The sequence below is a fragment of the Taudactylus pleione genome, unplaced genomic scaffold (assembly GCF_031769625.1).
Source record: "Taudactylus pleione unplaced genomic scaffold, aTauple2 ptg001886l, whole genome shotgun sequence".
NCBI lineage: Eukaryota > Metazoa > Chordata > Amphibia > Anura > Myobatrachidae > Taudactylus > Taudactylus pleione.
Genome location: NW_028286283.1, coordinates 58,654 through 82,086, shown reverse-complemented (window position 1 = coordinate 82,086; position 23,433 = coordinate 58,654). Strand labels below are relative to the sequence as shown.

At 44.8% G+C, this 23,433-nt stretch overlaps 1 protein-coding gene across 1 annotated transcript in view; it reads left to right on the top strand.

Moving 5' to 3' along the window:
- Nucleotides 1–6,668: 6,668 nt before the first annotated feature.
- Nucleotides 6,669–23,433, top strand: part of LOC148436232 (calpain-8-like) — a gene marked incomplete at its 5' end in the record, with an annotated part of 30,124 nt that continues 13,359 nt past the window's right edge. Inside the window, 6 exons of the mRNA XM_088465165.1 lie at nt 6,669–6,743; nt 8,758–8,915; nt 13,229–13,404; nt 16,695–16,900; nt 22,013–22,049; nt 23,139–23,201. Coding sequence (XP_088321291.1) covers nt 6,669–6,743; nt 8,758–8,915; nt 13,229–13,404; nt 16,695–16,900; nt 22,013–22,049; nt 23,139–23,201 — 715 coding nt within the window. The remainder of the gene's footprint in view (nt 6,744–8,757; nt 8,916–13,228; nt 13,405–16,694; nt 16,901–22,012; nt 22,050–23,138; nt 23,202–23,433) is intronic.

The following is a 23,433-nucleotide window of genomic DNA, read 5'->3' as shown; positions in this document are numbered from 1 at the left end:
GTCAGGGTATTATCTGTATAACATAAATAACAGCACCCAATGCGGGTTACAATACTGTAATGTATGTGGTCAGGGTATTATCTGTATAACATAAATAACAGCACCCAATGCGGGTTACAATACTGTAATGTATGTGGTCAGGGTATTATCTGTATAACATAAATAACAGCACCCAATGCGGGTTACAATACTGTAATGTATGTGGTCAGGTTATTATCTGTATAACATAAATAACAGCACCCAATGCGGGTTACAATACTGTAATGTATGTGGTCAGGGTATTATCTGTATAACATAAATAACAGCACACAATGCGGGTTACAATACTGTAATGTATGTGGTCAGGGTATTATCTGCATAACATAAATAACAGCACCCAATGCGGGTTACAATACTATAATGTATGTGGTCAGGGTATTATCTGCATAACATAAATAACAGCACCCAATGCGGGTTACAATACTGTAATGTATGTGGTCAGGGTATTATCTGTATAACATAAATAACAGCACCCAATGCGGGTTACAATACTGTAATGTATGTGGTCAGGGTATTATCTGTATAACATAAATAACAGCACCCAATGCGGGTTACAATACTGTAATTTATGTGGTCAGGGTATTATCTGTATAACATAAATAACAGCACCCAATGCGGGTTACAATACTGTAATGTATGTGGTCAGGATATTATCTGTATAACATAAATAACAGCACCCAATGCGGGTTACAATACTGTAATGTATGTGGTCAGGGTATTATCTGTATAACATGAATAACAGCACCCAATGCGGGTTACAATACTGTAATGTATGTGGTCAGGGTATTATCTGTATAACATGAATAACAGCACCCAATGCGGTTACAATACTGTAATGTATGTGGTCAGGGTATTATCTGTATAACATAAATAACAGCACCCAATGCGGGTTACAATACTGTAATGTATGTGGTCAGGGAATTATCTGTATAACATAAATAACAGCACCCAATGCGGGTTACAATACTGTAATGTATGTGGTCAGGGTATTATCTGTATAACATAAATAACAGCACCCAATGCGGGTTACAATACTGTAATGTATGTGGTCAGGGTATTATCTGTATAACATAAATAACAGCACCCAATGCGGGTTACAATACTGTAATGTATGTGGTCAGGGTATTATCTGTATAACATAAATAACAGCACCCAATGCGGGTTACAATACTGTAATGTATGTGGTCAGGGTATTATCTGTATAACATAAATAACAGCACCCAATGCGGGTTACAATACTGTAATGTATGTGGTCAGGGTATTATCTGTATAACATAAATAACAGCACCCAATGCGGGTTACAATACTGTAATGTATGTGGTCAGGGTATTATCTGTATAACATAAATAACAGCACCCAATGCGGGTTACAATACTGTAATGTATGTGGTCAGGGTATTATCTGTATAACATGAATAACAGCACCCAATGCGGGTTACAGTACTGTAATGTATGTGGTCAGGGTATTATCTGTATAACATAAATAACAGCACCCAATGCGGGTTACAGTACTGTAATGTATGTGGCCAGGGTATTAGCTGTATAAGATAAATAACAGCACCCAATGTGGGTTACAGTACTGTAATGTATGTGGTCAGGGTATTATCCGTATAAGATAAATAACAGCACCCAATGCGGGTTACAATACTGTAATGTATGTGGTCAGGGTATTATCTGTATAACATAAATAACAGCACCCAATGCGGGTTACAATACATTAATGTATGTGGTCAGGGTATTATCTGTATAACATAAATAACAGCACCCAATGCGGGTTACAATACTGTAATGTATGTGGTCAGGTTATTATCTGTATAACATAAATAACAGCACCCAATGCGGGTTACAATACTGTAATGTATGTGGTCAGGGTATTATCTGTATAACATAAATAACAGCACCCAATGCGGGTTACAATACTGTAATGTATGTGGTCAGGGTATTATCTGTATAAGATAAATAACAGCACCCAATGCGGGTTACATTACTGTAATGTATGTGGTCAGGGTATTATCTGGATAACATAAATAACAGCACCCAATGCGGGTTACAATACTGTAATGTAAGTGGTCAGGGTATTATCTGTGTAACATAAATAACAGCACCCAATGCGGGTTACAATACTGTAATGTATGTGGTCAGGGTATTATCTGTATAACATAAATAACAGCACCCAATGCGGGTTACAATACTGTAATGTATGTGCTCAGGGTATTATCTGTATAACATAAATAACAGCACCCAATGCGGGTTACAATACTGTAATGTATGTGGTCAGGGTATTATCTGTATAACATAAATAACAGCACCCAATGCGGGCTACAATACTGTAATGTATGTGGTCAGGTTATTATCTGTATAACATAAATAACAGCACCCAATGCGGGTTACAATACTGTAATGTATGTGGTCAGGGTATTATCTGTATAACATAAATAACAGCACCCAATGCGGGTTACAATACTGTAATGTATGTGGTCAGGGTATTATCTGTATAACATAAATAACAGCACCCAATGCGGGCTACAATACTGTAATGTATGTGGTCAGGGTATTATCTGTATAACATGAATAACAGCACCCAATGTGGGTTACAATACTGTAATGTATGTGGTCAGGGTATTATCTGTATAACATGAATAACAGCACCCAATGCGGGTTACAATACTGTAATGTATGTGGTCAGGGTATTATCTGTATAACATAAATATAAGCACCCAATGCGGGTTACAATACTGTAATGTATGTGGTCAGGTTATTATCTGTATAACATAAATAACAGCACCCAATGAGGGTTACAATACTGTAATGTATGTGGTCAGGGTATTATCTGTATAACATAAATAACAGCACCCATTGCGGGTTACAGTACTGTAATGTATGTGGTCAGGGTATTATCTGTATAACATAAATAACAGCACCCAATGCGGGTTACAGTACTGTAATGTATGTGGTCAGGTTATTAACTGTATAACATAAATAACAGCACCCAATGCGGGTTACAGTACTGTAATGTATGTGGTCAGGGTATTATCTGTATAACATAAATAACAGCACCCAATGCGGGTTACAGTACTGTAATGTATGTGGTCAAGGTATTATCTGTATAACATGAATAACAGCACCCAATGCGGGTTACAATACTGTAATGTATGTGGTCAGGGTATTATCTGTATAACATAAATAACAGCACCCAATGCGGGTTACAATACTGTAATGTATGTGGTCAGGGTATTATCTGTATAACATAAATAACAGCACCCAATGCGGGTTACAATACATTAATGTATGTGGTCAGGGTATTATCTGTATAACATAAATAACAGCACCCAATGCGGGTTACAATACTGTAATGTATGTGGTCAGGTTATTATCTGTATAACATAAATAACAGCACCCAATGCGGGTTACAATACTGTAATGTATGTGGTCAGGTTATTATCTGTATAACATAAATAACAGCACCCAATGCGGGTTACAATACTGTAATGTATGTGTCAGGTTATTATCTGTATAAGATAAATAACAGCACCCAATGCGGGTTACAATACTGTAATGTATGTGGTCAGGGTATTATCTGTATAACATAAATAACAGCACCCAATGCGGGTTACAATACTGTAATGTATGTGGTCAGGGTATTATCTGTATAAGATAAATAACAGCACCCAATGCGGGTTACATTACTGTAATGTATGTGGTCAGGGTATTATCTGTATAACATAAATAACAGCACCCAATGCGGATTACAATACTGTAATGTATGTGGTCAGGGTATTATCTGTATAACATAAATAACAGCACCCAATGCGGGTTACAATACTGTAATGTATGTGGCCAGGTTATTATCTGTATAACATAAATAACAGCACCCAATGCGGGTTACAATACTGTAATGTATGTGGTCAGGGTATTATCTGTATAAGATAAATAACAGCACCCAATGCGGGTTACAATACTGTAATGTATGTGGTCAGGGTATTATCTGTATAACATAAATAACAGCACCCAATGCGGGTTACAATACTGTAATGTATGTGGTCAGGGTATTATCTGTATAACATAAATAACAGCACCCAATGCGGGTTACAATACTGTAATGTATGTGGTCAGGGTATTATCTGTATAACATAAATAACAGCACCCAATGCGGGTTACAATACTGTAATGTATGTGGTCAGGGTATTATCTGTATAACACAAATAACAGCACCCAATGCGGGTTACAATACTGTAATGTATGTGGTCAGGGTATTATCTGTATAACATAAATAACAGCACCCAATGTGGGTTAGAATACTGTAATGTATGTGGTCAGGGTATTATCTGTATAACATAAATAACAGCACCCAATGCGGGTTACAATACTGTAATGTATGTGGTCAGGGTATTATCTGTATAACATAAATAACAGCACCCAATGCGGGTTACAATACTGTAATGTATGTGGTCAGGGTATTATCTGTATAACATGAGTAACAGCACCCAATGCGGGTTACAATACTGTAATGTATGTGGTCAGGGTATTATCTGTATAACATAAATAACAGCACCCAATGCGGGTTACAATACTGTAATGTATGTGGTCAGGTTATTATCTGTTTAACATAAATAACAGCACCCAATGCGGGTTACAATACTGTAATGTATGTGGTCAGGGTATTATCTGTATAAGATAAATAACAGCACCCAATGCGGGTTACAATACTGTAATGTATGTGGTCAGGGTATTATCTGTATAACATAAATAACAGCACCCAATGCGGGTTACAATACTGTAATGTATGTGGTCAGGGTATTATCTGTATAACATAAATAACAGCACCCAATGCGGGTTACAATACTGTAATGTATGTGGTCAGGGTATTATCTGTATAACATAAATAACAGCACCCAATGCGGGTTACAATACTGTAATGTATGTGGTCAGGGTATTATCTGTATAACATAAATAACAGCACCCAATGCGGGTTACAATACTGTAACGAATGTGGCCAGGTTATTATCTGTATAACATAAATAACAGCACCCAATGCGGGTTACAATACTGTAATGTATGTGGTCAGGGTATTATCTGTATAACATAAATAACAGCACCCAATGCGAGTTACAATACTGTAATGTATGTGGTCAGGTTATTATCTGTGTAACATAAATAACAGCACCCAATGCGGGTTACAATACTGTAATGTATGTGGTCAGGGTATTATCTGTATAACATAAATAACAGCACCCAATGCAGGTTACAATACTGTAATGTATGTGGTCAGGGTATTATCTGTATAACATAAATAACAGCACCCAATGCGGGTTACAATACTGTAATGTATGTGGTCAGGGTATTATCTGTATAACATAAATAACAGCACCCAATGCAGGTAACAATATTGTAATGTATGTGGTCAGGGTATTATCTGTATAACATAAATAACAGCACCCAATGCGGGTTACAATACTGTAATGTATGTGTTCAGGGTATTATCTGTATAACATGAATAACAGCACCCAATGCGGGTTACAATACTGTAATGTATGTGATCAGGGTATTATCTGTATAACATAAATAACAGCACCCAATGCGGGTTACAATACTGTAATGTATGTGGTCAGGGTATTATCTGTATAACATAAATAACAGCACCCAATGCGGGTTACAATACTGTAATGTATGTGGTCAGGTTATTATCTGTATAACATAAATAACAGCACCCAATGCGGGTTACAATACTGTAATGTATGTGGTCAGGGTATTATCTGTATAACATAAATAACAGCACCCAATGCGGGTTACAATACTGTAATGTATGTGGTCAGGGCATTATCTGTATAACATAAATAACAGCACCCAATGCGGGTTATAATACTGTAATGTATGTGGTCAGGGTATTATCTGTATAACATAAATAACAGCACCCAATGCGGGTTACAATACTGTAATGTATGTGGTCAGGTTATTATCTGTATAACATAAATAACAGCACCCAATGCGGGTTACAATACTGTAATGTATGTGGTCAGGTTATTATCTGTATAACATAAATAACAGCACCCAATGCGGGTTACAATACTGTAATGTATGTGGTCAGGGTATTATCTGTATAACATAAATAACAGCACCTAATGCGGGTTACAATACTGTAATGTATGTGGTCAGGCTATTATCTGTATAACATAAATAACAGCACCCAATGCGGGTTACAATACTGTAATGTATGTGGTCAGGGTATTATCTGTATAAGATAAATAACAGCACCCAATGCGGGTTACAATACTGTAATGTATGTGGTCAGGGTATTATCTGTATAACATAAATAACAGCACCCAATGCGAGTTACAATACTGTAATGTATGTGATCAGGGTATTATCTGTATAACATAAATAACAGCACCCAATGCGGGTTACAATACTGTAATGTATATGGTCAGGGTATTATCTGTTTAACATAAATAACAGCACCCAATGCGGGTTACAATACTGTAACGAATGTTATCTGCCGGTGAGACACAGGCAGACATGTTTGGCCAACACCTCCACACACATGACCCCAAATATCTATTTACCTATCTGACTACATTATAATATTATTATGCTAGAATCTACAATATTATTCCTCCCTTCTTGTACTTGCAGTGCCCCGGAATGGGGTGAGGTTGATCCAAAAGTGAGAGCGGAGCTTAATTTCAAGTGCGATGATGGAGAAACATGGTGAGTAAACACTGTTAGATTGTACGCAACTCATTGCCCCAATTCCTCGGCCCCAGGCACTCACATCGTGCGCGGGATAGCCGAGTGCGACCAAAAATGGGGGCATGGCCTGATTACCATAGGCCATGCCTCCTATTTGGCATTATTTGGATGCGTGCCCGCATGGCACGCCTCCAAATAACGTCAGGCTGGGGGGAGCCTCACTAGCTGGGCTTCCACCTGCCCTCTCCCGTCACTGAATAGATGCCACGCGCATGCGCGCAGCATCCATTCAGACTCCAGGGTCCGGCACCGCTGCACAGCTGCGGCGATGGGGGTCCCCAATCTCCCAAATTCACCACCCGTGGGCCACTTCGGCTCACGGGTGGAACAGCGGGACAGTACTGTTGAAATCGGGATGTTGGGGATGGGTGTGCCCTTTATGGGTTGCGCCCCGGTGCGACCGCACAAGTCGAACACCCCTACAGCCGGCCCTGCCAGGCAGAGTTCAGGCTTGTACCACAGACATTAGACATGGGGCCTGATCCAGCTTTGGGAATAGAGTAAGACAGAGCAAGCAACTACGTACCTGGACAAACCACGTTGCACTGCTAGGGGTGCAGATACATACATCTTTTTTGAATGCAGGGTAAATACTGGCTGCTTTTGCATGTAGCCCACGAATGCTGGACAGCTTTATTTTTACACTGCAATTTAGATGTCAATTTGGATGCACACCTCTCAGATCTAAATTTCTCTGCACATTTTACATCTGCCCCCCCCTTTTTCCACCCGAAACCCGGCTTCAACACGGGAAACTAAGCACAGAGTGAGCATGGGTCGGAGCCGAGTCTTACCCCTTTTACACCAGCGACTGGACCTGGGTCATTTCCTGGGTCCAGTTGTTCACACTGGACCAGTACCAGAATCACACTGAGTCACCTAGTACCAGTGTCGGATTCCCGGGTCTTGAAAAATAACCCGGGTCAAGTGACCCTGCAATCCAACCCAGGTAGCTACCAGGGTTGGACCCAGGATGGGCCTGGGTAATGGTGCAGTGTAAACGGCGCAACCTGGGTTATCCGACCTGGGTCATGCCTTAAATGAGCAGATTGGTGGTTGTGGAGCAGAAACCTCCCACTTTTTATAACTTCACAAGTTTAGCAGGGCAGACCCAGGTTCAGTGTGAACGGGGCTGACCCGAGAATAACCCAGATCGATGGTGCTGTGTAAATGGTGTTGGACCTGGGTTGGAACCATGTCTGAAAAGCCAGGTCGGACCCGGATTTCTAGTGGAAAAGAGGTATTACTCTATTCCCAAATCTGCTTGAGGCCAATGGTCCCTGGGGGAGCTGCGTGTGAATAAGGAGAAATTATTAGATTATCAGGATGAATACAAATCTCTCTAGCAGCAAAACCCTGAGAGCTGGTCATTACGTTTCCAATTCAGATTGCAAATAAAACCACACAAACTGTACGGCAATGATTCCATGTAGCACGTTATGTCCATGTAGTTGGGTGATTTTATCTTTTGTACTGTGCATATGTCACGCAGGGCATGTGTCCCGATTGTGGTCGTAGAGTTGCACGAAGAAGCACCAAGCGGTATTTCAGCGCACAAAGTGGGCGTCTCAGTTCTTGCACATGCGGACGCACAGCTGTACACCAGGGAAGGGCCTTGCAGCAGCGTTAGCATAAAGTCGCAGACACGACTGCAGCAACAGATGCTCACCAGCCTGCCGCTGTGTCTAACTCAGAATCAGGCCCTATTTGTGGATAAACCCTCCTGGCTCCTCAGAGAGGTCTCGTTCATCAATCTTATTACCTAATAAAGTCCAGTTTTCTATTCTCCTAAATGATTTGGCCGCTTAGGACAGTAATCTCTCAGCTCTCGTTAGAGGGATTGTGGGGATAGTGACAGTGACGTGAATATACCTAGTAACAAGAGAACAGCACCAGGGAGCAGAGAAATAGAGGTTCTTACCTTGAGGTCGCGCACTGATCGCTCCCTGATTTTCCTCTTTTCTCTCGGCAGGCTGCCATTTTCCTCCTTCCTAGATGAGTTTTATCGAGTGGAAATCTGTCACCTGAACCTGGACACTGTCTGCAATGATGAGAATCACAGGTGGTGCCTAACAGAATTTAAGGGGAATTGGGCAGCCGGATGCACTGCAGGAGGGTGCAAGGGCAACCGTAAGAGAGACATTGTCTAACATTATTATTATTATTATTAATAAACGCATGAAGGGGTTTTCCTCCTTTTAACAATTTAATTCATACCTTTCCTCCTGCGACTTTTTCTAGATATGCCAAATTTGAGTAATTATTTATTCACTTTGCCCTTGGATATGACACAGGAAAGCAGGCTTAGAGTGCACTGCCCAGTAAGCTCAGGATCCAGTTGTATTTTCCATTTCTCATTATATTTTGGCCACTGGAATTTGCAATATATTACTCAGACCAGACATTCTTAATCACCTGTGGTCAGGAGACCAAGTCTAAGGGGTAAATTTACTAAGAATGGTGGCCCTGATTCAGAGCCGGACGCTCTGACAGAGCGCTCTCTCTGAATCAGGGCTGAGCTATTTTTTTTTTAGAACGGCCTCTTGGCCGCTCGCATAGCTGTGGGTGACCACCCACAGCTATAGCGAGCGGCCAGGAAGATGGACGCGATGGTCTTGACCATCGCGACCATGGGGCTTGCGACGAGACCCTTGTGTGTACCACAAGAGCCTCATTGCCGCAAGCCCCAGAGAGATTTCGGCTCTCACAGAGCCAAAATCTCTCCCACTGACATCACTCGTGATGTCAGTGGGGCCGTCCCCAAACGGAGGCGTTCACATGGGAACGCCTCCGTTTGGGCAGCCACTCCCCCGGTGCGCCCACCAAAGGGGGCGTGCTGTCACTCAACATCGACAGTACGCCCCCTTTGGTACGAGACCCGGAGCGACGGTTTGCCCGTCGCTATCAGGGTCTCGCGCATGCGCATGATGGAGCCGGCTCCGTCATGCGCATGCGCACTGGGCTACCATTGACCCGCTTGCGAACGCATAGCGCTTGCGAGCGGGTCTGAATCAGGCCCGGTGTTTGGTCCGAGTTTAAACTCTCACAGCATCGCTGAAGCTCGGGTGACTTTTTCCAGCTGAATCAAGTTTTTCGATTGTGTATGTGTCATGTGAACGAGTTTATCCCCGAGTTCTGACTGCTGCCAAACTCACCCAAACATGCAGCCTGCACTTATCAGTGAGATACGTGCAGGCTGCTTGTGTGGGGATAAAAAATAAATAAAGGGTTAATGTTTTTTTTTTCTTTTTAAATGACATAGGGTCCCCGGAACTTGACAAAACACAATAATGAGTTACCTGTACCATTTCGGACATGTAGAGCTATATGTGTTACCACATACTGTATATCTCTACTCCGGTAAATGAAAAAAAAACATCAGCTTTCTGTTATTCGCCAAATTGGCCAGCCAATAAGAGGCCGCTCTACAGTCACGTGGGTCACAGCCAATCAGCGGCCGCTAACTGTAAAGCTGGCTCTGATTGGCTGGTGGACCAGGCGAATGACAAAAACATCCCAGTCTCTGTCATTTACCGGTGTAGAGATATATGTGGTAATGTGGTATATATCTTTACATGTCTGAATTGATCCGTGTAACACGTTTTTTTTTGTTTTGCCAAGTCCTGGGGAGCCTACTGGACAAGTGCCAAAGGGCAGGCACGCTGGCACCTGTAGTTCCTCTGTAAAAAAACAATAGTATAAATCTTTTTTTGACACTATTACCCCTGCACCCACCGGCCAGGGGTGCAAGGAAGAGCCCCGGGCTGCAGCGTATGCCTGGGATGCTCAGGAGAGGGGGGACCCCTTTATTCGGGGGACACCAACCTCCCTGAGTTTCCTGGTTTGAGTTGATCAGCTTGAGGTGTTAATGCTTTAGCTGGGGAGACCCGGTGAAAGGGTCCCCTGGCTGTGTCCGGTGCTGGTTTTAAAATTGGGGAGACCCCACAACATTTTTTCCCCTATTTTTAAAACTAGGACTGGCTCTGGGAGCCCAGTGCTGGTTCATAAAATATGGGTGAACCCTAGTCATTTTACCCCCCCCCCCGTATTTTTAGAATCAGGACTGGCTCAGGAGTTGCTGGTTATGCTTTGGCGAAGGGGGGGGCTACGTATTTTTTTTATTTTAATGAACCTTTTAGAGAGTAATTAGAGACAGAAATATACACAGATCACACTGATGTGTGTACGTTTCTGCCAGACGCGCAGCTCAGGAGGGGGTCTATTTAAAACTTCTATTTAGGAGCGAGTTTGCTAAAATTACACCCGTCATTATAATCACGATTCTTGGTAAATTCCGGAGTTGTATCCCTGGCTATTAAAAGTACTTACGAGTTTGGCCGATGGAGCATTTATTTCTATCTGTGTTCTCAACCAAGTTTTGCAGAACGTTTCATGATTTATCGCCCTAGTTTTCCTTTAGTAAATTTGCTAGTTGAAAAAAATGGTCAAACACACCTGAGATTGCAATCTCGACCAAACACCATTCTTAGTACATTTACCTACTAGGAGTCTGCATCAAGATATATGTCCTCCCGAACAATTACTTCACTGTGTAATAAATTAGATTATTCATATTAATAACAGCACCCGGCATAAACTATTTCAGCATAAAAATATGGCTTGGTCTTTGGGTCATTTTAACCACACTGACCAGTCATTGTAAAGCCAACCACATTGTATCAGATGAGATTTGAATTGATCCAGCAGGATAAATTACAGGTTTGCCAATAAACTTCACCACACTCATGTAAGGTCCTCAGCCGACCTCACAGTAACACAGTAATATGTGCAGATAATGTAGTTTCCATTGCAGTCCAATCTCATCAGGTCAGTACAATCATATCTGTGCAATTCTACCTACAGTATATGAGGTATTGCTTACAGATCAAGCAATCAAAGGGCCTGATTCAGAGCCGCTCGCTTTTTGCGAGCGCACGCTCTGATTCAGGACGGGGAGGATTTATTTATTTATTTTTTCTTGTCCGCTCACTAAGCTGTGGGTGCCCACCCACTGATTATCGCGACCATCGACATTGCTAGGAGACCCTAAGGGAGGGTCTCAGCACTGGCAATGCCAAGTGGGCTTCCCGCTCTAATAGAGCCGGAAGTCTACTACTAGTACTGACATCACGAGTGATGTCAGTAGAGCCGCCCACAAATGGCAGGTGTTCCTTCGGGAACGCCTCCGTTTGTTCAGCCACCCCCCCTACCCGCCTACAAAACGGAGCGGCTGTCGATCAACATCGACAGCCGCCCCGTTTTGCTGCAAGCTCCGGAGCGAGTGATGGTCTCACTCGCTACTGGGTTCGCGCACTGCTGGCGCACGCCGCGCTTCTGCGCACTGGGCCACCATCGACCCGCTTGCGAGCGCAATGTGCTTGCGAGCGGGTCTGAATCAGGCCCAAAGTCCCAACAAATCAGCTCCTAACTGTCACTTTACAGGCTGGGTTTGAAAAATGACAGTTAGGAGCTGGTTGGTTGGTATTTTATCTCTCTCCACTCTCCACTTAGTACATCTTGTGAGGCCAAGAGACCTCGATGCAGGAAGCCAACATGAGAATTATTTGGCTGATGGACAGACCCACCCTGTTAATGGGAACACAGGGTCTGATTCAGAGCCGAACGCTATTTGCGCTCGCTTGTTCAGAAAAAGGGGCTGGATATTTAAATTGACCGTTCGCTCTTTGCGGTCTGTTGGCGCCTCTATGTCTGAACGAGCGAACAAAACATGCGGTCGTTATTTTGAAAAAACGCCCCCCTGGCCGCTCGCATTATACGTCATGTCCGCTATTTATGAGATTAATCGAGTACATCGAACGGCGTATGAACTGCTCGCTATTCTTGTGGTTGGTTTTTTCTATCGCAATCATGCGAGCAGTTCTCGCTAAAAGACACCCAACTGACGTGGTCGATGACGCTGCTTTGTTAATTATGCACACCCATTAAACGCCCGTTTTGACCTTTTGGCACGCCTGCGTTCTGATTTCCACACCCCATTTTCAAGCACCTTCCCCTGTTACCACCCACAAACGCCTCATCCTGTCACTCAAATTAGTAGCCATTCGCTATTTTGCGAGCACACGATTTTCGGCCGCACTGACTGGTTCGCACATGCGTACTAAAACCCATACGCATGCGCAGATGTGCGAACATCGCTCGGAACGAATGAGCGGCCGCTTACGAGCGGCTCTGAATGAGGTCCACAGACCACTGAAACGGACGTTCTTGTTAAGAGAGGACAAGTGCAATCAACAATATTAACTAATCTCCTGGTATTATTTATGATATATTTTTATTTATACATACAGTATATTAAATAACTGGTAATAAATACAATATATTAGCAACACTGGTGAATTATAACTATACCATAACTATACCATTAATCACTCTTATAATTGTCATTTCCTCTTCTCCTATTAATACTCGTCTTTCACAAATAGCAACGTTTTGGACCAACCCCCAGTTCCGCATCACCCTGGAGGACGCAGATGATGACCACAAAGGAAGCGCAGGCGCACCGCGCTGTGCGGTTGTCGTGAGTCTGATGCAGAAAGAGCGCAGGAGGAAGAAACCCCAAGGAGAGGATTTATTTATGATTGGTTACTATATATATAAGGTTAGTGTCAGGTTCTATTGGATTGGTTCAACAGGTATCAGTCCCTCCTGATCCCAATCTGTCAGGTGATCGACCACCTTAATTTGTCAGGAAGCCGCTCGTCCCCATCTACTGTAGAAGGCCGATAATAGCCTGCGATGTAATTACCCAATTGCTCACACTGTGCATTCTGATAGATAAAAGAGTTAACATGTCACACCCCATCATGTAAAGGGTTAACACAACCAAGCAATCTCTCTCTTCTAAACAGACTACATAACTATTTAGAGTAATAAGAGCATCAACTTATTAAATTGAGATTTAACAAATGAAATAAGTACAATCTTACAGAATATAAAACCAATGAATACAGATGACATATAGCATACGACAAAAACAATTATCTAACAAAAGCAGAAAATACATATGATCTAGAACTTACATACAGTACAAGCTTATACAAATACTGACACGTACCAGGTCTTTTATGGCGAGCATCATGACAAACCCAATTTCATCATTAATCAACCAAGTACAATTTTATCAATGTATAGGTATCAGACAGAACTGTGTATAGTTGAGCTAATATGAAAAGTTTTTGTTTTACAATTAATATTAGATGTATACTGCTACACAGTGGGGCTGATTCTGTGTTGGTCAGATCTCTGATTACGGACGCAGATGGCGAATTTTTGCAAAACAGCGCATGCGTAGATGCAAATTTTTGCATTTTTGCATATGTCCATCCTGTTCAGAGTCGATTGGAACTCGGTCGGATCCGTCTTTTCCATGTAATAGGGCGTTTTAGGTTAGCAACTGGGCGGTGACAATGCGATTGCACGTCACCATTGGCGTGTATCTAAAGCTCTCTGTGATTCATGCATAAAGGGGAGGACAGCCTGTTTCTGACGGATCTCTCGCACCTAGCATGGGGCCTGTGCAAGAGCTTATGCCAATGATGACAGTTGCGGCAGCCAGCGTCAAACCAGTGGGCAACACGGGTTTCCACTTGCAGATGCATGAACCCCCGCATTAGCACTACAGATTCTCACATTAGCGTAAGGTAGTGAAACAGGCTTCCATGGCCGCCCTCGGCTTTGCGTAGAACTCAGAATCAGTCTAATAAACTAAGAAACATGGGCATCCCAAATTACTATTTGTATCATAAACATAGATTGGTATTAAAAAATAAGTAAATTCCTCCAAAATGCATACAGGGCTTCTGGATGTACCCCCTTGATTTGACAACACACACTGTATATAAAATGTAATATTTGTTATGAGGCTGATACTTAGTTCCTTCCTTGTCCTATTTTGCAGATCCCCAATGAGGTATGATGTTCCTGCTGTCCTGGTGTCCTCTACACTCCGGAATATACAGGACTTTCTCTGTCTCATTCCTTCTTTTTCCCTATGTATGTACAGATGGAGCACGATTGTTTATAACTAAATTCGCGAGTTAGTGCCAGTCTCATGGCGATGTTCCCGCTGACCCTTAGCACTGACATAGAATGTTGGGGGCGAGGTTGCTTGGATCGATGGTCGCTTACACCAGATTGTGACATCAGGGCCTGATTCAGACCCGCTCGCTAAGATGCAAACGCTCGCTGCTGCCGATGGTATGCATTGTGCGCATGTGTGTGTATCGCAGTGCGCATGTGCATACATTAGTGAAAGTTCACAATGCGTTCGCTCGCTGCGCATAGACAGCCCAGCAGAGTGAGTGTCAGGAGAAGCCGTTTGTAGCTGGTAACAGGGGCTGGCCATTAAGAACGGGGGAGTGGAGGTGCAAACGCAGACGTGCCTGAGCCAGACTTGCCGACATTTAGCTCCCTCCTTCCGGGAGTGAGCTGTCGGGCTTACACAGCAGGGGGGCGTGGCACGGTCAAAGGGGGTGGAACCCGGCAGTGGCTCATCATTGGGGGCGGAGCATGGGGCGTGACAGCGCGATCGCGTCAGAGTTGCTCTGCCCCCTCTCCACAATGCCGATATTAATGGCATTGTGGAGCAGGGGGCGGAGCAACGATGACGCGATTCAGCGCGAATCGCATCACCAGTTCCCCAGCTGCCGGGCTCTATATACTTACAACTGCGGGGGTGCGGACACGTCGCCGGAGGTCTGGAAACTTGCCTGCCTTCCTGGGAGGCCGGGAGCGGCCCCGATTTTCGGGAGGCTCTCGGCCGAATCGTGAGGGTAGTGAAGTATGGCCTGAGCATCTCAACGGCGTGTTAGAGGCGTGCATAATTATAGGACAGCATCATAGTACACGTCACCTGGCTTGTTTTTACACTGAAGTGCTCGCGGCAGGGTATGGTCAACCTCAAGCGCTGCGATTGCATCCGATGTTACCCGATGTACCGATGGTTGCATACACTTCCTGGACATGACGTGCACAAGTGGGGGTTTTAAAACAGGCTGGTGGGTGTCTGCATACACTATGTGATTGCGCACTAAGAAATACTGGGCGTGCTAATGCATTGCTGTGCGATAGCAGTGCCTACACAATTTGCATACACATCTAGCGAGCGGCTTTGAATCAGGCCCCGGGTCCTAAACAATCATGGTCCATCTGTATGTGTGTATCATAATCATTCCTAACTACTTAGTTGGTTCTGTTGTATTTCCCTTGAGGGTACATGTACTAATATTGCCAATGTCTTAGTACATTTACAACGTAGAGTTATAACCCCCCATTATAACCAGATCACTGGAAGTCACCACATTAATTGTGTATTTTATGCGCTAGTAAATTTAGCCTTAAATAAAGGACATGTCCATTGTTCTTCCCTGGCAACAATTATTTTAAGGCTGGACGACACCTTTAGAGACTGGTCTACAATACGGGACACAATGTGGAAAGTTGGCCTCACTGGTGTATACTGTTGGGTCTAGATCTACAAGTGTTATACAATTCCTAATGCATCTTTATGTGGCCAGAAATGGATTCAGTCATTGCCAATAATTACAGCGCTTGGGCGTTTACATCAGTGAGATGATGGTAGAATGATACATAAAGGCCCAACACTATGCACCATGGGTAACCCTGCACATAAGACATACATTACAGCTGACAAACTTTAAAGGCTCAAGAAAACTTTATTGGTTCCCTAAGCTCTAAAACATGGAGGAGACAGACGAGGGACCCCCACCATTTAGATATGGGTTATGCACTGTATTATGGAAGGACAGGTCCAAAATGTAGCTTCTTTAAACGGTGCAGAAAATCACAAATACGGTAGATATACAATAAGAACAAGTAGCGGTTGTTTAAACTGTATAACTAAGCTTTGTATTTACATATCTGTGTCAGACTTTCTCAGAGTTCCCGGTGGGGAAGGATTTCTTCAAGAAAAATAAAGAGGTTGCTCGCGTAGACGTGTACAGAAAGTACCGGGGGGTGTCAGACCGGTTCCAGCTTCCTGTCGGGAAATACTTGATTGTCACAACAACCTACAATCCCAACGAAGAAGCCGGTTTTTGCCTTCGAATCTTCACAGAGAAAAACGTTTCAGCTCTGTAAGTGGAAGAAGCGTTTACTGTGAGCGGAAGTAACCAACCAATCACTAGCTTTCCTTACACCCATATATCAGCTGTCACCTGGGAGCATGGGCTAGAACTGGGGGCTGAGTTAGGACCAAGGGTGTCTAGGACACTTCTCACTTCCCAGGTGGTCTAGGACACTTCTCCACCTACTGTACAACGAGAGAGATCTGCATCCAACATACAGAACTAGAGATATGTTACAGATCATATGTGTGCACCGGTATCCGGATAATAGGTCTACAATAGAAAGGTAGGCAATCAATAGGTCAACAACAGTATGTCAACAGGGTCAATAGGCCAACAGGGACATTAGTTCGACAGGTAATTAGTCGATAGTGATTTAGGACTACAAGGTTAATAGGTTGACAAGATTAAAAGGTCGGCACTCAGATGATCGACACACAAAAAAAGGTTAACACATGGTTTTTAATGATTTTTCTGTTATTTTTAGGCTTAGGCTTGGGGTTATGACTAGGCGAAAGCAACAAATAAAAGTTGACATTTTTTGTGTCGACCATTTGAATGTCGAATTTTTAACTCTGTCGACCTTTTAGCCCTGTCGAACCTGTCACTGTCAACCAATTACCTGTTGACCTAATGTCCCTGTTAACATATTGACTGTCTTCTTGTTTATTGAAGACCTATCAATCCACACCGTTTGCATCAGGGTCTCTAAGGGGATCAGTTTCTGACTGACAGTCATTCAGGGAGCAGCTACAGTACGTAGGGGCTGACGCAGAGAGAGGGCTGTGCCGGGCACTAGCGCACGGAGGGGGGGTTTCTAAGTACCCAGAAACCCCCCCCCCCTTCCCCTGACCAACCAATATTTTTTTTTATTCAGTGATGGAGACAGCCTTGTCTCCATCTCTGCACCATCCCCGGGCCACCCACGATCGGCTGCCCGGCGCTGCCCGGCCAGGCCACTGCCAGTTCAGATGTCAGCGCTTCCGCGTCAGGTGGCTTTCATACCACCTGACGCGGAAGTGCTGGCAGCTGAATCGGCAGTGGACGGGCTGTGCGCCATGCACACAACCCTCCCAGAGGGAGCTAGACAGAGGGAAGCATTGCCGGAGCCGGGCTGCACCTTCCGGCTCACGGACGGAGGCGGGCACAGGAGCGGGGATACAGGTAAGTGTTTTTTTTTGTGTGTGTGTATTTTGCGTCTTATATGTAGGGGGCACTGCTGGGAGAGGCACTACTGGAGGGCACTATATTGGGGGCACTTCAAGGGGGGACCACTAGTGGAGGCACTGTCACTGCTGCGGGTCACTGCTGGGGGCACTGGCACTGCTGGGGGGAGGCACTACTGGGGGCACTGGCACTGCTGGGGGGGTACTATCTAATGGGCACTACTGGGGGCACTAAATAAGGGGCACTGCATAGGGGGGACTACTACTGGGGGCACAATATAAGTGGCACTACTGGGGGCACTGCATAGGGGGGACCACCACATAAGGCACTGCATAGGTGGGTCTACTACTGGGGTCATTATTTAAGTGGCACTACATAGGGAGGACTACTACTGGGGGCAATACATAAGGGGCACTACATAGGGGGAGGACTACTGGTGGCAGTATATAAGGGGCACTGCATAGGGACGGGACTACTACTGGGGGCACTATATAAGGGGCACTACATAGGGAGGACTACTACTGGGGGCCTCTGTCGCGCACACCTACTGATATATATATGTGTGTGTGTGTGTGTGTGTAGACATATATATTGAAAACCCCTCCCTGAGAATCCTGCGTTTGCCCCTGCCGGGTGACGTACCTTGTGTGAATTTGCACTGCGTTCATCCTAAACAACGGGCCTGACGTAGCACTGCATGTATGTGCAATGCTGAGCGCAGATTCACGATTATCAGGAATCTGCACATGCGCAGGACCCATTCTGCAAATGTTATCGCACGCAGGCTCCCGTATGCCTTTGCCTGATTGACAGGCAGAGGCATTTACAGTGCAGGGGTGGGGACGGACGGCGTTCCCGGAAACTAGGGCGTGTCGTCTCCATTTTAAGGGAGTGGCCGGCCAACCGGAGTAAGGTGAGGCTTACTCAGCTGGCTGGCTCCATCCACCATCGCGACCGATGGTTGCAATGATTATGCCAGCCTGTGACCTTGGTCGTAGTGCTGGGATGGCATGTGCAGCAGGGGGTATTATACGCCTGCATCCAGCTTTTCATTTCCCTCCACTAATGAATCACTCCCAGTGTGCGCATTTGCGTCCATGCAGCTATGCCCGATACTGTCACCTTCTCATGTCAGGCAGATACAGTTATCGCGAATTCACACAATTGTGGGCACGTATAGACTGGTGCAGACTGGTATCATCTGCAGGTAGTCAGGGACGGGTACAGATACTGGAGGTGATAATGATGGTCCCCAGCATTAGTGAGCTGATTGTGATTAGCTGCTTGTGAATGCTCTGCTGGAACTGATACATGATGCTATTCTGAGCTGGTTTATTATACAGATATTTTGTTTTGTTTTAGACTTTTGCAAGTGCAACATGTGAAGCTGTTTTTTTGTATTAGAAAGATTTTTGCAGCTTAATTGATTCCTGATAACAAATGTGTCTGTTGCGCACAATATAAATGGCTGACAACACGGGCACAAGTGGGACGTAAGTGTCTGGCGCATTAGCTGCTGTTGCCGACCAGAATTCTTTTTAATTTCTGACGAAATGTGCACTAAATCTGCATCAGGCCCACAGTCGGCACATGGTCTATAAACTGGCGAAGGCATGACTGGTATACCATTGGTACTGTGGGCTTGATTCAGACCTGTTTGCAAGGCTGAGTTCGCACGTAGCTGGCCAATTTTTGCAATCTGCGCATGTGTATAAAATGCAATGCGCGTGCGCGAACCAGATGCTGCTGTCGCTTCCCGTACTCAGAGGCTCCGCAAGCATGAGTGACAGGATGTGGCTTTTGTGGGTGGTGATAGGGGATGGTCGATAGAGATGGGGGTGTGGTGCTGCGAACGCCTGAGCATTAAAGCGCCGTTTCAGGGGCGTGCATAATTAAGACGCAGCGTCATGGTACATGTCACGTGGTGGTATTACACACAGCAGCATTTGCAGTGCTTGCGGTAGGGTATGGTCAGCCACAAGTGCTGCGTATGGGTCCGATGTTACTTGATGTTACCGATTGTTGCATACACTTCCTGGAGATGACGTGCGTTACTATGGGAAAGTGGGCGTCTTATTACAGGCTGGTGAGCGTTTAAATACACACCGCGATCACACGCCAAGGCATAGTGGACGTGCCAATGTCTTGCCGTGCGATCGTGGAATTTGCATACTTTGGCAGCTGACAGCTGCATGCGAACGCATCTAGCAAACGGGTCTAAATCAGGCCCTGTGCGCGATACAGTTCTTCCCTAGGTAGACTGCACTTCAATACAGGTGTCACCCTTTAAGGCAGATCTTCTGTACATTCATCATAGAAACCACCGAAACTGAGGAAGAACTCTCAACACAATTTCAAGCTATTGTACTTAGGCCCTGATTCAGAGCCGGACGCTCTGACCAGAGCGCTCGCTCTGAATCAGGGCCCACCTCCATTAATATGGAGCATCCTCCTGGACGCTCGTATAGCTGTGGGTCACCACCCACAGCATATACGAGCGTGCAGGATGATGGTCGTGATGGTCTTGACCATCGCGACCATCGCCACTGCGAGCAACAGCCTGCGGTTGAGGTTTTCAACCGCAAGGCCAGGAGTGATTTTGGCTCTATCAGAGCCAAAATCACTCCCACTGACATCACTAGTGATGTCAGTGGGGCCGGCTTCAGACGGTAGGCGTTCCCTTGGGAACGCCTCCGTCTGGCAGGCACGCCCCCGGCACGCCCACCAAAGGGGGCGTGCTGTCAGTCAACATCGACAGCACGCCCCCTTTGATGAGACACTCCGAGCGAAGGAAAGTCCTTCCCTCGGCGCGTCTCGCGCATGCGCACGACAGAGCTCCCTCCGTCGTGCGCATGCGCAGTGCAGACCATCGACCTACTTGCGAGCGGACAGCCGCTCGCGAGTGGGTCTGAATGAGGGCCTTAAAGGGTAACTCCACCCTCATACTGTGTGCTATTGTATCCAGTGCACTGACCTGAGCTGTATACTGTGTGCTATTGTATCCAGTGCACGGACCTGAGCTGTATACTGTGTGCTATTGTATCCAGTGCACGGACCTGAGCTGTATACTGTGTGCTATTGTATCCAGTGCACGGACCTGAGCTGTATACTGTGTGCTATTGTATCCAGTGCACTGACCTGAGCTGTATACTGTGTGCTATTGTATCCAGTGCACTGACCTGAGCTGTATACTGTGTGCTATTGTATCCAGTGCACGGACCTGAGCTGTATACTGTGTGCTATTGTATCCAGTGCACTGACCTGAGCTGTATACTGTGTGCTATTGTATCCAGTGCACTGACCTGAGCTGTATACTGTGTGCTATTGTATCCAGTGCACTGACCTGAGCTGTATACTGTGTGCTATTGTATCCAGTGCACTGACCTGAGCTGTATACTGTGTGCTATTGTATCCAGTGCACTGACCTGAGCTGTATACTGTGTGCTATTGTATCCAGTGCACGGACCTGAGCTGTATACTGTGTGCTATTGTATCCAGTGCACTGACCTGAGCTGTATACTGTGTGCTATTGTATCCAGTGCACGGACCTGAGCTGTATACTGTGTGCTATTGTATCCAGTGCACGGACCTGAGCTGTATACTGTGTGCTATTGTATCCAGTGCACGGACCTGAGCTGTATACTGTGTGCTACTGTATCCAGTGCACGGACCTGAGCTGTATACTGTGTGCTACTGTATCCAGTGCACTGACCTGAGCTGTATACCTGCTGTCGTATAATAGGACAATGCAAACAAACCAGTCTGTCTGGAAGATAAAACACTGAACGTGGAGTCCTCTTTATGTTAGGACCAGGGAATGGGGCAGCTGCCAGCAGTTGGGATCAGACATCACTCCCTACTGATAAATATCATGAGGAGAAAAGTTTCATGCTTCAATATTCAGTTTATTAACAGGATAAATATTCTCACTAATGGACGTTTATTTTATTTTAGCGAGGCTGGAAATGTGGTGGATACACGTCTATATGAGGTAAATTATTCATCTGGTATTATTTTATGCTTTCTCATACAATTACAGCATCTTATAATCATCAGTGTTATAAATCTATGGGCCTGATTCAGAGCCGCTCGTAAGCGTCCACTTGCTCGCTCTAAGCGATTTTCTCCTGTCTGCGCATGCGTGCGGTTCTGAATACGCATGCGTGAACCAGTCTGTGCGATGGGAAATCGTGCGCTCGTAAAACAATGGGTGAGCGCTACTTTGAGTGGCAGATAGTGGCGTTTGTGGGGGGTAACAGGGGAAGGTACTTGTGAACGGGGGAGTGGTGCTGCTAACGCAGGTGTGTCTGACCATCAAAACGGCATTTTAAGGGCGTCCATAATTATCATGGGTTCGTCATATGACGCGGCAGTAGGTGTAATTTGACAAGAAGCACTCGCACTGCTTGCGGTAGGGTAAGGTCTACCACAAGCAGTGCGTGTGCTTCCGATGGCTCTCGATGTTAACGATGGCTTTAAACACTTCCTGGAGATGATGTTAGCTGCAAGCGGCAAGGGGCGGTATTTCAATGAAATGCGATCACATTTTTCTCGCTCGCTGAGACATAGAGGGCAGGCGAGGAATTTGAATAGCCAGCCCGTCAGCAGCGAGTGTGCGGCCGCTTACAAGCGGCTCTGAATCAGGCCCTATGTCTGTCACAATTCCAACATTTTATGTTATTATATTAATTATCATGGAGGACAACTAGTTCTAATAATCAATGGCGGGAGATCCCCAGATAATAGCCACCACCTGTTCTACAGTATAAAGCTACTCCCCACACGCTATTATAAAGCATGATTTTTATGGGGTATTAAAAAAATATATATCCCTCCGGTCATTTGCTTTGTTATGACGCATATGGCAGCAGTGACCTTATACAAATAAAAAGGAGGAGACAGATTCATGAGGACTCTCTAGTAGTTTAAAAAGACATAAGGCTGCTGCCACTCACTTATGGGAAGAGGTAACTATAAAAGGTTCTCTTGTTTATCATATGGTCAGACAAATCTGTATTTGGTTTTCTCAGTTCCTAGTTTTTGTTACTCTTTTGTTTCTTTGTTTTTGGGTTCCTTGAAGCCTTTATTGAACTCAGCTCCAGATACAGAATCTCATGTTGGATTTGAGGATCAGGGTGAAGAGGTAACGTATGTTATTGTTATGTTAGATTGTCAGCTCTTGTGACTTGGGGCATCAGTTTTATTTTGTTGAAGCGATGTGCTGTAAAGGTGGGTACACACTAGGACGACGGATCGGCGTACGTCGTATCTGACAATTGGTAAGTGCAGACACACTTACCAATCGTCGGCCCGATGTGTCGTGCCTGACGGCACAACTGACTGGGCATTTACATGTGCCCTCCCAGTTTTGATGT